This window comes from Neopelma chrysocephalum, unplaced genomic scaffold (genome assembly GCF_003984885.1).
Source record: "Neopelma chrysocephalum unplaced genomic scaffold, ASM398488v2 Primary Assembly neopelma1_106b, whole genome shotgun sequence".
In the NCBI taxonomy this organism is placed as follows: Eukaryota; Metazoa; Chordata; class Aves; order Passeriformes; family Pipridae; genus Neopelma; species Neopelma chrysocephalum.
Window position 1 is genome coordinate 360,212 of NW_020897771.1, and position 15,934 is coordinate 376,145.

Consider the following 15,934-nt stretch of genomic DNA (forward strand, 5'->3'; position numbering starts at 1 on the left):
GGGCACGGGCTCGGCCCCCCCGGGTCCGGCTCCCCCGGGCCCGCGCATGGAGCACAACGACGGCGAGCCGGCGGCCGCACGGCTCGGCTTGGCCGCGGGGCCCGGGCAGCAGCAGCAGGAGCCGCCGCGAGCGGCCGAGGGGGAGGCGGAGCCCGAGGAGGAGGAGGCGGTGACGGTGATGGCGGCAGACGCCGAGCACATCGAGATGGGAGCGCCGCCGATGCCCAGCGCCGACGAGGCCGCTGCCGCCGCCGCCTTCGCAGGTCAGGGCGGGCAGCGCTCCCCCGGCCCGCCCGGGGCTCCCTCACGGCCCCTCGGGGAGCGCCCCCGCCCTGGGCACGGCCCACACTCCGCCCTCACACACAGGACCAGGAGCTCCTGCAGTCACATTGTCTGTGTCCCGTTACAAAGTGCCCCAAACACGCAGGGCTCTGCAGCCGAGCTGCGGTACCGCGACAGCCCACAGACCCCGTGCCCGACTGGGCGTCTCCACCTCAGCTCCGGCTGTTTTTTCACCCTCACCGCTCATGAAAACCCTCAGATTTTAGCCAGGCCGTAAGATTTTAGCCAGGCTGAACATCACAGAGACTGTGATTGGCTGTAAGTTTGGGCAGTTTCTAACTGGTAATGACACCCTGGGTGTTAACACGTGGCAAAGGGACAGTCAGTTGTTCACTGTATCCTGGTGTTTGCCAGTCACCCCTCTTTTCATTAAAAGCAGCACACCTGGGGGTGTTCCAAGTACAGATACGATATTCATTTTTCCTTTAGTTCATCACATGCTCATAGCAACTGTCACTGCTTCGAGGTTAAAGCCAATTCAACCCAAAGCTTAATAAAAATCACAATGATTGTGTTTATAACAACTTACAAGTGTCATGAAAAATAAAATTAATTTAGAATAGGAAGGAAGAAGGAAGCACAATTACATTTATTTGGTGTTTTAGCTGTTTATCAGGCTCTCTGGATGCAGCCAAATATTAAATTAATGCCTATTTTACATTGCAGAAGTCACCACAGTGACAGTAGCCAACGTGGGGGCCTCTGCAGACAATGTTTTCACCACGTCTGTGGCCAATGCAGCTTCAATTTCAGGACACGTGTTGGTAAGTCTGGCCTTTCATCTGAGGGCCTTGGCAAAGTCTCACTTGCTCAGTGTAAATAAAGAGCTGTAGTAAGGTCAAACATCTGTTTTTATTGCACTATACAGGCTTTAAGCCACAAACCCATTAGCTGGGGGACATGCAGGTTTTTATTCATTATTTTTTTTGCCTTTCCACCCCCATCTACTCATTCTGTAATGGAACTGGTGACCTGTAACATGAAACATTTTAATTTGCTTGGCTGAAACTTCCAAAATTAACCTAATAACTGCTATACTGATTGCAGTTTTATTATACCCTTGGGGGATACTGAAATCTATTGGTGTTTAACCCTTTTAATCAATTTAAACTCCTAATTCCTTCTGTAGTCTGGGAGAACAGCTCTCCAGATCGGGGACAGCTTGAACCCTGAGAAGGCCACTCTGATCGTGGTGCACACGGACGGGAGCATCGTGGAAACCACTGGGATCAAGGGGCCTTCGGCACCTCTCACACCAGGTAGGAGCCAATCTGCTCCTCAGGGGTCATTCTCCCTGGGGGATGCTACCTTCTCCACTTCCCCTGTGTTTCTAGGATTTAAAAACATGTGCAGAATATTGTAAGGATTGTTTGTCCCCGCTTACAAACATCCAATTATTTAGGTGGGAAAAGACCTTTAAGGTATCAAGTCCTCACACAGTATTTCTTGGGAGTACAAGAATACTTAGTATTTTTTTTTAATTTTTTTTTCCTGTCAGAAATATATTTCATTTCCTCACCCTTTGCCCTAACCCTGGCAAAGAAGCAGCTTGAAAAATCTTGCCCTGCTGCTGGGCTTCCTACACCCATCCCACCCCTGAGGGCACACGAATCCTTTTAACGTGGACAATAAAAATATGAGTCTCCCAGTTCTGCACGTGGGTTTGTTTTAAAGGGTCCTGGAATACATTTTTATCTCCATTCAGACCACTTGCTGATATTTTAGTGTCTTCATCCGCTGGGGTTTTGTTCAGGGCTGCTTGGCAGTTTCCTTGCTGCCCACAAGATGGCATGAACTCCTCGCAGGATCGGCCCTGGGAAGGGGAAGATCCAGCCAGCTCCTTACACCACGGCTTACAGGTGGTGTAAGGGTCAGGGTATAGCCTCAGCATTTATTTCCTGTTAGAGCCTGCTCCCTCTGGTGCAGTTTGCTCAATTTTCAGTCCTTTTCAGTTCGTTCAAGACGAATTTTTTGTGGTGCACCTTTGTGGGGATGTTCCAGCTGCTCCAGTCCCGTGGGCTCTGCTGCCCCAGCCCAGCTGTGAGATGGAACAGCCACTCTTCTTTTTGGTTGCTGTCACCTTTCTTTTCTCTTTTCTCCAAGGACCCCAGTCTCCTCCTACCCCGTTAACAACTGTCCAAGGGAAAACTGGGACCAAGTACAACTGGGACCCGTCTGTGTACGAGAACGAGCTGCCGGTGAGGTGCCGGAATATCAGTGGCATTCTGTACAAAAACAGGCTCGGCTCAGGTAACTACGGCCTGGGGGAGGACTGGGACAGCTCCTTCTACACTCTTCTTTTCATCAGGCTCTTCTTAAGGGCTGATTGTGAGGGGGAAAAGAAAAAAAAAAGACAGTTTCCAAGGCAGCTCAGTGCCTTGTGATATTATTGTTCTCGTCTGTTTTGCTCGTTCCTCAGAGGCTTTTTAACTTTTTCTCAAATTTGTGGGGATCCAGGCTGCCATGCAGTGAGTGTCCTCAGTAACAGGCCAACTCCTCTAACTTTTTTTCATCTGAGGAGTAGACTTGTGTTTCTACAAAGCTCTAAAGAATCCCTGCTGGAATGAAAATGGAGAATTTGTCTCCTCACAGGGCTCCTGAGCTCCTCCTCTTCTCTCTTATCCTTGTGGGGAAGCTGGAGAAGCAGCAGCCTGGCTGCCCAGCACAGCACTTGCTTCGTGGACAGAGAGTTTTCTTCATCACCAGAAAGACCAGAAACTTAAGTGTAAATTAAGAATAGGCTTAAATTCATGGTATTTATGCAAGAAAGACTTTTCCTTCTTAAGGAGGAGCAATTTTTGCAGCCTTTTGAGGCCCAGAGTTGGAGCTGACATGCCCAGTCATTGTCACAGCCATGACAGTAATTGGACATGGTTATCCCAGAGTGAAGGGAAGCAGCAGACGGGCACATTTGGTGATGGCTGTGATCAACTGCTGTTTTGTCCAGCAATTTCCGTATTTCCTTCTTTAGAGAAGTGGCAAAATGACCCCTCAGCTGGACTGACAGTGTGTTTTGCTGCTTTGTCTCAGGGGGCCGTGGCAGGTGCATTAAGCAGGGGGACAACTGGTACAGCCCCACCGAGTTCGAGGCCATGGCGGGCCGAGCCAGCAGCAAGGACTGGAAGAGGAGCATCCGCTACGCCGGGCGGCCCCTGCAGTGCCTTATCCATGTAAGGCTCCCTGGGCTCCCTCCCTTCTGCAGGAAGGGGCTGGCAGGGCCAGGGGCTGCCTCTGCAGAGCTGGGGGTGCTGGCACCAGGAGCGACGCTGGGTCTGGTGGGGAGCCAGTGACCTGAGGGGATTTTTTCTAGATATGTCTCAAATAGCACACTGGGAATCTTGCTTGTACTGGAAAGGGGCTGTAGTTTCTGCGGGATGAAGCCCAGCCTTGAGCTGTGTCACAGGAGTTGAGTTCTCACTGTGAGATCTCCCTTCTGTTTGCCTGACACCTGTATTCTTCACTTGCACCATTTATTGAGTATTTGGATCCTTTATTTCCTGCACGCCCAGGAGTCTCCTGCAGTGCTTCTGCATTGCCATCAGGCTGACAGGTGATTTCTGCTTGGGCAGAAATAAAGCCTCAGATTCACATATCCTGGCCTTTTGGTGTGCAAATGGTTTGGTTTTCCTTTGTTCTCCCCCCAGCTCTTCCCCCATGGCTGTGGTGTGAGGAACTGGCCTCTTTTACTGCAGAGGGTCCAGGAGGGAGGGAGTACCTCTCCCTGGGAGCCATCCAGCTGTTTTGAGAGAACACAGGTGTGTTCTTGGTGATTTTGGTGACTTCTGTGCTGAGCTGGTCACTTCTCATTCCAGGATGGGATTTTAAATCCTCACGCTGCCTCCTGTACCTGTGCCGCTTGCTGCGACGACATGACACTGGTGAGTTGGAGATTTTACATCCATCAGTTTATAAACGAATTAGTTGAATTTGAAAAATTAACTGGTCATGCTGCCACAGCCCTTGGCGAGCAGGTCATGAGTGCCCTGGGAATGGGCACAAGTGCTTTGTCCATGCTCTGTGGAGAAAGGAGATAAGGAACTACTGGAGCTATTGTGGAGCAGCCTCAGTAAAACTGGATCATAGTTAGTGCTTTTTTCTTTTTTTTTTCTCTTTTTCTAAATAATATATTTATGTAAAATGCCTTTTGGGAATGCCAGTACTATTTGTGATTTTTGACTCAAATTTCACAATGTTTTGAGTTGGAAAAATATTTTGTAAGGAAGTGACATAATACTCTTATGATGGAGCTATATTTTCATCTCTAAACTGCTTGAGGTTCTTGGTTGGTTTGTTTGGAGTTTGGTTTTTTGCTTGTTTGTTTCATAAAATGAGGTTAAAATCCTGAAAGCAGAAGGCTTTAGCTTGACTTGGTGTTTTGCATTTCTTTTCTGGTATGAACTGACTGATTTCCTTGTTTCCAAGCCTGGAACTGCTTCCTCTCTTCTCCTCACTCTTGTTGTCTTCTCTTCCACCACCTCGGCCAGCAGTCAATTATTTGCCCAGTTCTACTCCTTAAAAAATAGTTGGAAGAGTCTGGATTTGTGCCTCTTCAGCTGGAAGGAGCTGAGTTTAACTTTTTTTCCCCAAGTTCTTTTGGTTTGGAGAACTGTAAGTTCTTTGGTCAATTGTTGCCAACCACACATTATCCATGGGGATCTGTGCTGCTGTTCCTGGAAAGAGGAGGGTAAACCCAATGTCTCCAAAGAGGTGCCTCAGTTAATGGCTTCTCTTTTTTGCTTTTCTTCTTCTTTTCATTGTGTTCTGCCCAGAGTGGCCCCATTCGGCTCTTTGTGCCATATAAAAGGCGGAAAAAGGAAAATGAAATGCCTGCAACTCCAGTGAAGAAGAATTGCTCCAAAAACATCACTCTGCTTCCTGCCACGGCTGCAACCACGTGTAGGTTCTTTTCTCCTGCAGAAAATTGCTTCCCTTCCTTGGTGAGAAATTGCCACACTAGGTATTTTATATCTATTAGTGGCCCCTTGGAACTGTCCAGCTGAGAAAAATGTCCCTTTTTTTTGGCCATATCCTTTTCATTGGACAGTTTTATTGGCTCAGTGTCACTTCCCATTTTATAGAAAGTAGCACAGTGTTGTCACATCTGGACACAAGCTGAGTAGGAAAAAGTACAGCTCTAGACCTCCAGGAAACTCGGGTTTAAGCATCATCACGTCTTTGTACAGTGAACAGGAGGTTTTATATTTCGTACTGAAAGAGCTTAGGATTTTGCCCCATTCCTGGAAGTGTTCCAGGCTAGGTTGGACAGGGAAGGTGAAAGGTGTCCCTGCCCATGGCAGGGGATGGAACAAGATGAGCTTGAAGGTCCCTTCCAACCCAAACCATTCCAGGATTCTATGATTCCATGGTTATATTCCCCCCTGTACCTGCTCTCAGCCCAGCAGTGTGGGGGGAATTGTGGAGTCCTGGCCTTGATCCACAGTGAGTTTCAAGTAGATTTTTCACAAATAACAACTGGGAAATGTCCTGTTGGAATTAGGTTGTGGGGAAGGCTGGCCCTTTTCTGCTTTGCCAGAAATCCCCATTCCATCCCCTGAGCTGCTTTGTGTCCTTCAGAAGCTGGAGTAAGATTTGTGCTATTCCTTGCAATACGTAGAAAAAGAGGCTGGAAGCAGCTGGAATGAGGTGCCCAGCCTGAAAGCCGCTAATGAAGGAGGCAGAAGGTGACGCTTTCATCTGCACGTCCCTCTCCAGCACCCAGCACACGCTTTGTTACTGGTTTGATTGGCAGACCATCTGTGTGAGAACAGAAATTAATGTGCAAGCTCATCCAGCTCACACATTCCCAGTCACATCCATGTGTCCTCTTGCCCTCGGTGCTCTGGCATCATCTGGGCTGTAACAGTGCAAAGTGAATCCAGGAGGAAGCAGCAGAAATCCAAAAATAGGAACAAAAAAGTAAGGTTAGATCATCAGCAACAGTAGGAGGAGAAACACACAAGGGTTCTGCAGAGTTGTTTTGGGGGTTTGGTTTTTTTAATCCCCAGATATGTTTAATCTGTATTGGTTTCTTAAGTGAGGTGGTGTGAGGCTGCACATTCCCTTGTGCTGGCATTGGGAGAGACAACTGCTCGTTTTGGGGGCCACATAGTTCACCAGCCATGAATTTGTAGCCACAATATCTAAAAACTGAATTATTGTTTGGGAAAAGATCCTTCTGGCAGAGCAGTGTGCCATGGAATCAGCCCATCGCCAGTTAATGGTGCCAGGTAATTAATCCTGTTTAAAAAGGGTTTTTAATATTCTGGAGCTGCTCAGGTATAATCATCCAAAAGGATTTTGTGCCTCATTACTTGCACTGGCCAAGCACATTCTGTCACTGTGTGTAGAAGAACAGCTAAAATTGTCCAGCTGTCATGGAATTAGTTGTTATCCACAAGTTTTTATGTTGATTTAAGTAGCAAGAATCACTCTTGCTAAGATTGTCATAAATTAGGATCAGCCAGAAACTGATGGGATTTGTGGCCTCACTGAACCTTTATGGGAGGTGTTAAGTTGTGGCTCATAAAATAATTGAAAATGTGGTGATTTGAGAGGTGTTACATTGTAAATTAATGTTCCAGCCTCGTACCCCCAGAGAATAACCTGGAAGGGCAGCAGAGCCTTCAGAAGTCCAGATTCCCATTTCCAACTGTGCTGGTCGTAGGTGTGATCCAACCTGGGTTATCACAGGCCAGTGGTCTGTGAGTCCCCTGACTCTGGATGGTGCAGCACAGGGATATCAACAGCTGGACAGCCGTGGGCCCTGCCCTGAGTGTGAATGATGAGAGTGCTTTAATATTTCCAGTCACCGTGACTCCCTCTGGACAGATCACGACCTCGGGGGCTCTGACCTTCGACCGCGCGTCCACCGTGGAGGCCACGGCCATCATCTCGGAGAGCCCGGCCCAGGGGGACGTCTTCACTGGGGCCACGGGTAAGAGCCAGGGCTTTGTGTCCTGGGCAGCCGTGGGAAGGGGCAGGAGGGGGCTGGTTTATGTTCATCTCAGTGCCAGAAGAAATCAAAGTATAAATGCAAGACGTACATTTCAGTTATTGCAGTTTGAGTCATGCTTTGGGGTGTCAGCTCTGTTGAGGGAATGATTCTGCTCCAAGAACTGGAGTTTGGAGCCCTGGGATTATTGTGGATATGTAGATGTGTGGGAGGGAACCAGGGAACTTGTGGCTCTAAAAGTAAAGCCTGTTGGAATGAAGACCGGGCTGCCTTGTTTGCTCACTGTGTGACCTCATGCTGCCGTTTCTCATTTCCAACTCTTGGGAATTACCACAGAGTGTAGGAACTTGTATAAAATGTAAAAACATAGGGGTGAAAGCAGTGTGAGAAACACCTGTCAGGTGTGTTAGATAGTGATTCCCAACGTCCTTGTCCTCCTGCAGTTCAGGACACCAACGTCCAGCAGCCTTGCCGGGTGTCCCATCCAGAGCCTCACTACCCCAGTTACCAGGACAACTGCCAGATCTCCCCTTTCCCTGAGGCTGCGCTGCCAACATCTCACCCCAAAATCGGTACGTTTGGTGTCCGGCAGGTGAGACACTTCACTGGGCTTGAGTTTCCTCTGATCCTTCTCAGCAAAGGTAAAGATTGAGGCAGAAAATTAAACTTGGCTCTGTTTCACTTGTGAGTTTTACAGTTATTAGGATTTAAACAAGCAGATTTCCTCTCTGTGGGGAGTTTTTCCCTCCTTATTGAGAACTTTGATATGTTGGTTTCTACCAGAGGGGGCTGCTGTGATCCTGCTGCCTGCATCATCTTGCACTCCCTGCCTTTCCTAAGGCTCTTGCTTCCAGGCTTTTGTCCCTGTTGGGCACTGTGGCTCAGTGGCTCAACATTGATTTAGTGTTCGATCTGAGGAGACCAACCCCCTCAAAATCCAAAGAAGCTTTTTTAGACATTCTCCCATGTCTTTATTACTACTCCTTGCTGGAGGTAGTTTTGGGCAGGTTTGGTGTCAATTTTCCATCCCCTCTCAATGACCTTTATTTGTTTACTCGGAGCAGCACAGCGTGTTCCTGTTGTCCAGAGTCACATCTTGTTGGGTTTAAGACTTAGATCTTGATGTTACTAATTAAACACTGATTGTTTTTTCACCAGTGAATACTTTCTCTTGCCTCCTGTACCTGTGCCAGAATGAGAAATCGGAAGTAATTCCTGTGTGATATGTTATCAAATACCACACTGGGACAAATATTGTGCTGGAAATGGAGAGTGGAAAAGGCTCCTCTGCAAACAGACGCTGATAAAAAAGACCCGTTTATCTCATACTCATATCTAAGTGCAAATAGTTCCACACCCCTCATGTGCAGATTGATTGAAATTACTGTTTTAATTAAGGGCATTTGCCATGAAATGTCTGTGTCCCTGTGTGGGGAGCTGGCAAGGAAAGGTCACACACCTGACCTGCAGTGATGTGCAGTACCTGAGGGTTGAGGCTTGTTCTCTCTGTCCAGATCAGTGTTGGATTCTTCCGGCTTTTACTGCTTCCATGAACCTCCAGGTGGGAGGTGAAAAGGGTTAAAAAAGGCTAAATTAGTCACTGCCTTGTAAGTTACTCAGTGTTCAGTGCTGTCTTGCAAGAAGGCTGGTTTGTCTGCAGATGCTTTTCTAAGGAGAGGGTCGCTGCCAGTGGAACTGCTGGAACGGCAGCCGGGAGCAGGAAGGTGTGTTCAGGGCACTACTTACATGTGCATCTGAAGTAAATGACACTGAAGTGACTTTCAGACACTTGAACCCCTCTACATTTTGTTCAAGAACTCCCTGTTCAGTAAATTACTTAACTCTGGTTCCAAGGAACAACATCTGGCTCCAATAATGGTCCCTTTTAGTGAGAACACTGGTCAGAGATCCACCAGTGGCAGCGGTGCTGGCACTCCCTGGTTGTGCTGCAGATGCTGAGGGACACTGTCACTGCTTTATCTTCAGCACCATCAGCACTGGGAGAGCTGCAGGACCAGCTGCCTGCCAGACTGGGGGAGATTTTGGGGTAATAACTCTGCACAGCCCCAAAGTTGGTGGTACCTTCCTTTTTCTAGTAAACAATTTGGTGAGGAGTGTGGAGGTCAGATGTGAATGTCTTGGACTGAATTTTATGGTAGATGGTGAGTATTTATTGCTCGAGTTATATTTTGGAAAAGTAAAGCCAGTAAAGCCAGATAACATTTCTTCCTGGAATGTTACCTAAGCTGAGCTTACGCTGTGTATCATGGAGTTCCTGGATCTGGATTTAATTTCCTCATTCCATGATCTCCCAGCGTACATGCAAACCTTATGTTGCGAAGAGGAGCTGTTTTAGTGACACAGTAACTGCTGTGTTTTTAAAGGAGTCCCCAGCCCATGGTTTTGGGAAGTGCATGTTTGGAACACACTCACTTTGAGGTGGTGGTGACTGTCGGGTTTATTCCAGTGTCAGGCCAGGGTTATGGTCAAGGTCAGGGTTCAGGAAGCACAGGGAGTGTGATGTGGATCAGTGCCTGAGTTTTGTGGGTTTGCAGCCTGAGCATGGACATCTGGGTAGGGACTGTAAAGTGCTGGGTCACCGAGTGATTAACTGTAACCTTTCCTAGCCATGGCTGAGGGAAACGTTGTTGCCAGTGGTGGAGTCCCTGGGAAAGCTGCTTTCACCACTTAATTGTGCTTGTCCACGGCACTGCTGGGAGGTGTTAAACCCTTCCCAGAGCAAACGAGGGGTCACGAGGAGGTGTTCTTGTCCTGGGGGTTTGACAGTGCCCAAGGGCTTGTTCTGCACAGACCTGCACTTTGGGTTGCAGGAGGAAAGCTCTGTTTAGCAAAAACTTCCCAGACTGGAAATTCCGCAGATCATATTTTAAAAAAGAAACTGAACAACACAGAAAAAAACCCCAAACACTCCTCCAACCCCCTGCTTTCTGGGAATAAAACCCCCTAACTGTGTCTCTGCTGTTGTTTGGTTTGTCCCCAGTGTTAACCTCTCTCCCCGCCCTGGCCGTGCCCCCCACAACCCCCACCAAGGCCATGTCGCCGTCAGTGGTGAATGGGCTGGAGGTGACGGAGCAGCGGAGCTGGCTCTACCTGGAGGAGATGGTCAACTCCCTGCTCAGCACTGCACAGCAGCTGAAGACCCTGATCGAGCAGGCCAAGCAGGCCAGCTCCTCCTTCCGAGAGGCCGCTGTCACACAGGCCAAGATCCAGGCGGACGTGGAGAGGAAAGAGGTAACTGTGCCAGGGGCACCTCTGGGGCCGAGGGATGGGCAGAGCAGCTCCTGCCTGGAACAGTGGCAGCCCTTAGAAGTTGTTTCTCCAGGCCTGGAGAGCAGCGTTAGCAAGAGAAATCTTTCTGAGTTGTTTGTGTCCTGGGGAAAGGAACGGAGTGCTCGGGGATTCCAGGAGCTGTGGGCAGCAGGCTGGTTGTGCACACTGGTGTCACAATGCTGAGCTCTCCTGTCAGCTATCCGTAAATTTATGGGGTGTGGGCACCAAATCCTTGTCTGGGAAAGCTGTTAGGATCCTCTGAATAAAGTTATACTTGTGTTACTTAGAAGTTGTGGGGAATGACATCCTGAAAGAAAAGCAAGAGAGCCCTCCAGCTCTGTGTCTATATGAACTTCCAAAATGCGTCAGGATATTGCTAAAATTGAAAATGCTGAGATATTTGTAAGGTTGTTCTGAATTGCAGCATTTTGTGTGGGATTAGTTAAATACAACTGCTCTGGCAGAACTTCTTGTGGCTGTTAAGAAACAGTTCTCCACACTGAGTATCTGATCCTTTGATTACTATCCCAGTGGTGGCTTTACTGCATTTTTTGGTAAGGGAAAGACATTTAGGAAAAGGGCCAACAAAGGCTCTCTGTGTCTTGCAGAAGACATTTGACATTTGTAGGTCAAGCCCAAAATGAACAGATTAAAGACAGGACTGACACAGGGGCCTCTGTGCTTGAGCAATGGAATTTTTTTGAGTGTGCATTAAGCCATTTTTTATATCAGATAAACTTTAGGATGGGGAGAACTTGCTAAATGCTAAATGCTGTGCCAGAATTGCTAGGGGATAATAAAGATATTCAGGAAATGTGCTAAGTGGATATTCTGTATAAATTGAAGAGAATCAGTGTTGAAATCTGATGAGCGTTTTAATTGGAATAGCCCTTGGCAAAGCAGTGATGGCTCCGGAGCGCAGCTCGTTTGAAAGCAAGGTGGAAGATTAAGTCAGCAAACAGCTGGGGCATCCGAATTGGATTTTAGAAAGATTAAACCAATTCAGGGCTGGAGAGTGTGAAATGAACTGAAAAGGGTGGAGCAGTTAAGACATGTGGCTCTGGTCAGCAAACAGAGGCTTGTGTCCTCCAAAGGAGCAGGGAAACAGTTGGGAATTGGAGGTTATCGGTTTTCTGGAGCTGTTTTTGTGAGAGGGCTGGATGTGTCTGGCTTGATCCTCTCTCTTATCACACCTTTTCCTCCTCTGTGATTTGTGCATGGCTGGAGTTGCCTTGTCAGATCAGGCAGAACCCAACCCCACCCTCACAGACCACAGCAAGAGGTTTCCCTGCTGCCGCCTCTGTCTGCCTGGAGCTTTTTAACTCAGTTTATGTCATGGTAACATAGAGGTTTTGAAGGTCGTGGTTTCACAGGAGAATAAATACTGTGCTGTCGGGTCATACACTTGTAAATTAAGCCTTTAATCTCCTTATATGTTGGGTCAAACTCCTGGGTGAACCTGCTTCACCTGGAGGTGGGGATTCAGATTTTTTTGGACTTTTTAACTGTTCCCAATACATTTAGGCCAGGATTAGCACAAACCCAATCCCACATTTGGGATTGGGTTTGGATTTCACTGGTTTGGGACTCCTGTCCCCCCTTGCCGAGTGTGGCAAGGCAACCCTTCACATCACACTCCAGCTGGGAAATGACACATCTGGTGTATCTTCTTGCAGCAATACCAGAGCCAGTTATTCCAACAAACAGAGGATGTGGATGGGAAAACAGAAATCATCATCAAGGTAAGCTGGGGATGTCTCCTGTGTTGCAGAGTCTTTTGGTCTTTGCCTCGCTCCGTTTCAGTTTGTCATTGCCACAGAATCCTGTGCTGGCAGAGATCTGAGCCTTCCCATTGCTCCAAGCAGTGTCTTCCCTTTCCCAAGCCTTCCAGGTTTCCACACTCCTCCGTTGTCACCCAGCCAGGTTCCTGAGTCTCACTCACCTCTGAGTGGTGGTGCTGCAGCTCTGCTGGGTGGCTGTCACTGAGCTCTGGCAGGAAGGGAACTTGCTTCCTTTCTGTCCTGTGAGCTGGTTTTCATAACTCCACAATTCCCTCTGGCTTTTAGAATGGGAGTTAGTTCAGGACCCATGACTGAAGCCCTCAGAGCTGTGTGTGTTACTCAGTTGTCCCTCAGATCTCCAGGTACAACTGCACACACACACTGTGTGTTTTCCACATTTTCCAGTACCTGTACAAGTGACAAACAGCCCCAGTCAAGTGTCCCCTCGGGACAGGTTTTCCAAGTCCCAGCTTGCAGCTTTAAGCCATTTCTGGTGTCCCAAATCCCTGGCTGTACATCAGGAGCACAAACACAGTTCAGTCACACCTGTTCTCTGCAGGTACATGGAAGGTGTGAGCAGGGGGTGTGATGAGTGGGGTGTTAATCAGGACACCGATTTGGGGGTGCTTGTGCTCAAAGGAGAAAAGGAGCCTGAGGAACTCACGAGCCCAGGATAGTTTCACAGCCCAGCAACGCTTCCTGCCGCTGCTGCTCCAAGTGCTAATGATTTGTCAGGAGTTTAATGAGCTGGAAGCAGAATGCTCTGTGAAGTGCTTATTTGGTGGCAGTTCAATGATGTTTCCCCCTAAATATACAGGTTATGTTAATTGATGTCACTGCGGTAAGATTAAAGCGAAAGACACAAAAGCATCCCCTAAAAAACAGGTGTGATTTTTCTCCCATGTATCCTCTCTCACCTTGCTTCTGGATTTAAATCCTTGCTCCTGTTAGAGCATTCTTCATTTGACTCCTTTTTCCCTGTTGGGACACTCCTTATGCAGTCATGCTGCTGACTGGCAGAGTAACAAATCCCTTTTTCCTCTCTAAAACCAAGGAATGATTAAGCTGAGGGGTCCCATCCTTATTCCTACTCCTGTTGTCCTTCCTCAGACCCTCTCTCTGACATACACAGTATTATAAACCCAACAAAACCACCAATGAAATCTGCCTTAAACCTTTCAATTTGGGATAAACTCAGATTTTGGCTGTGAACAGCCTGTGCGCAGCCTGACTTGGCTGTTTGGGATACACCTGCCCTTGGGATACACCTGACTCTTGCTGAAGCCTGCAGCTACCTGACCGCTATGGAGGGAGGTATCCCTGGGGTGGTGGGGATGGATTTCCATGACTACTCAGTGTCCCACCCATGGTTTTGAAGGGCTTCCTGCCCGATAGAAAGGAAAACATAGGTGCATTCCGTTTTCCAAAGTGATCCCTGCTACAGCAGCAGGAGAGCAGGTCTCTGAGGGCATATCCACAAGCCACTGGGCCTGTTTTGCGTTGGTGTGCTGAGTGTATTTTGGGAAGCAGGGGCTTTCCCACTGCTCCCACGTTCCAGCAGGTCACAGCCCCTCGGTGACCTCGCTGGGGTGGCTCCGTGTGACACGGTCACTCTCTGTCCCTTCCCACAGCAATCCTGTGTCAACTGCGGGCGGGAGGCCACCAACGAGTGCACGGGGTGCCACAAAGTCAACTACTGCTCCACGTTCTGCCAGCGGAAGGTATGGCATGTTTGGGAGTCGGGATCCAGTTCCTTGGAGAGGGCTGTGGGACCCTAGGGAGAGTCACCTGATGGAGCAGAGCCAGGCAGCCAGCACAGAATCCTGTGTGGGTCAAGCATTCCAAACCCCCTGCCAGTGGAATCACCAGCAAGGCTGTAGTCATGGGGCAGGTCTGCAAGTCGGGACAGGGTTAAAAGGGTAGGGAACGTCCCAGGGTTTGCACGCACCTTCCCAAAGGTGATCCAAAAAATCAAAGTAACATTCCGCTTAGTCCAATTCCACCTCTAATATTGACCCAGTGTGTGGCTCCTTTCCCCTCAGTCATTGGTCTGGTTTGTGGGGCATCGGAGACCTGCTGCTCCCACCTGTGCTGGAGAAAGTGCTTCCCCCACAGTGGCTTTTCCAAAGGCCTGTTCCCTTCATGGCCTCGCCCTCTGCTCTCCCCTCGCAGGACTGGAAGGACCACCAGCACATCTGCGGCCAGTCGGCCACGGTGACGGTGCAGGGTGACGAGGTGCACGTCACGGACAGTGTCATGGAGAAGGTCACCGTGTGAGCAAACTACCTCCGCAGCCGTTCCCGGGCACGCGGGGCCGGCTGGATCGGGACCCGGCGGAACGGTCTGTCCTGTGCCAACGGCACTGTTCTCTCTAGCAGAATCATTTTTGATTGGCTTTTTGATACTGTGACAGCGTTTGTCTACTCCTGAGACCCTTTCATAACTTTGGATAATACAGAGACTGTGAAAACCTCATCTGGAATGCCCCCCACACGCACACTGGGATCCCCCTTTGGCTTCGGGAGGCTTTGCCTTTGCCTGACTGGATCCTCCACCATGTGGATTACAGCAATCTCCTCATCTCTCTTGAGATTAATCTAAAGCAGGTGCTCCAAGGAGATGTGCCAGTGTTTCCTCCTCCCAGGGCCTCCCTACCTCTTGTTTGAGAAGAGAAATGAACCTTTGGCTTATTTAATTGCCTTGACAGAGTCGGTACAAGTTCTTAGTTTGGCTTTGGAAGGATTTTTGTTTTTCCTGTGTTCCCTCTGTGCTAGGCAAATTTGGAACACGTTGGAGCTTCTGCATTTAAATACCATTGAAAAATAACATGTTGTTCAATAAAATGCGGTGAAAGCACGAGCGAGCCCAGCGGTTCCCTTTAATCCCCAGGGCAGCACTTGAGGGGGCAGGTACCTGCACAGGTGGGTGTGGTGGCAGGTACATGTGTATCCATGTTCCCCCGTCTACCTGGGAGGTGTTTGCTCCGCAGGGAAGCACAGCCTCATCCCACGATGTGCCTGGAATGTTGCTCGTAGCATCCACCTGGCCAGAATCAGATCGGATCAAGCCCGAGGTGAGTGCATGTGGATATGGGGCTGTCCTGTCCCTGCCCCGCAGGAGCTGCTGATTAGAGATGTGACCATTAGAGAGTTATTTGCTTTGTTCACTGCAACAAAATCATTCTAATTATTAATGTACTTCTTTAATAATTAAGCTATTGTGGTTGGAGATTTTGGAGGACACTTGGCAGGCGCACAAACCTCTGGTTGGTGGTTTGGGTTCGTTTTTAGCTTCAGGCATAGCCCCTGTGAGGGGTCACTTGTCCTGGCTGGTTGTTCAGTTGGGGAGTCACAATTCCTATGAGGGGTCACAGCCCCCGTGAGTGTCACTTGTCCTGGCTGTTGTTCGCTCTGGTTTTGTGCTGGTGGATGAGGATGGTTGTTCAGCTGCTGCTCCAGGAAAGGTCAGCTGAACCACGGAGTGACCCAACCCAGCACCACACACACACTGTCAAAAGGAGAACATTCTATCCAGAGCTACAGGAAAGTTAATAAGAGAGAAAAACGCA

The 15,934-nt window shown here is 48.8% G+C and overlaps 1 protein-coding gene across 1 annotated transcript; it reads left to right on the top strand.

Annotated features, from left to right (window-relative positions):
- On the top strand, positions 1-15,223 carry DEAF1 (DEAF1 transcription factor). The gene is made up of 13 exons (XM_027696393.1): positions 1-263; positions 1,009-1,106; positions 1,472-1,601; positions 2,446-2,592; positions 3,373-3,512; positions 4,155-4,220; positions 5,112-5,238; positions 7,148-7,276; positions 7,738-7,866; positions 10,296-10,546; positions 12,262-12,327; positions 13,998-14,087; positions 14,539-15,223. Exons 1-13 carry the CDS (start codon positions 47-49, stop codon positions 14,641-14,643), a joined length of 1,695 nt encoding a protein of 564 aa, XP_027552194.1. The 5' UTR covers positions 1-46; the 3' UTR covers positions 14,644-15,223.
- The last annotated feature ends 711 nt before the right edge of the window (positions 15,224-15,934 follow it).

What these genes read in the sequence shown, in the direction of transcription:
- DEAF1 (XM_027696393.1), top strand. Translation starts at nt 47, where the DNA reads ATGGAGCACAACGACGGCGAGCCGGCGGCCGCACGGCTCGGCTTGGCC. An exon ending in CAAAAACAGGCTCGGCTCAG is followed by an intron (nt 2,593 to 3,372) that starts GTAACTACGGCC and finishes GCTTTGTCTCAG; the next exon opens with GGGGCCGTGGCAGGTGCATT. An exon ending in GCTGCGACGACATGACACTG is followed by an intron (nt 4,221 to 5,111) that starts GTGAGTTGGAGA and finishes TGTTCTGCCCAG; the next exon opens with AGTGGCCCCATTCGGCTCTT.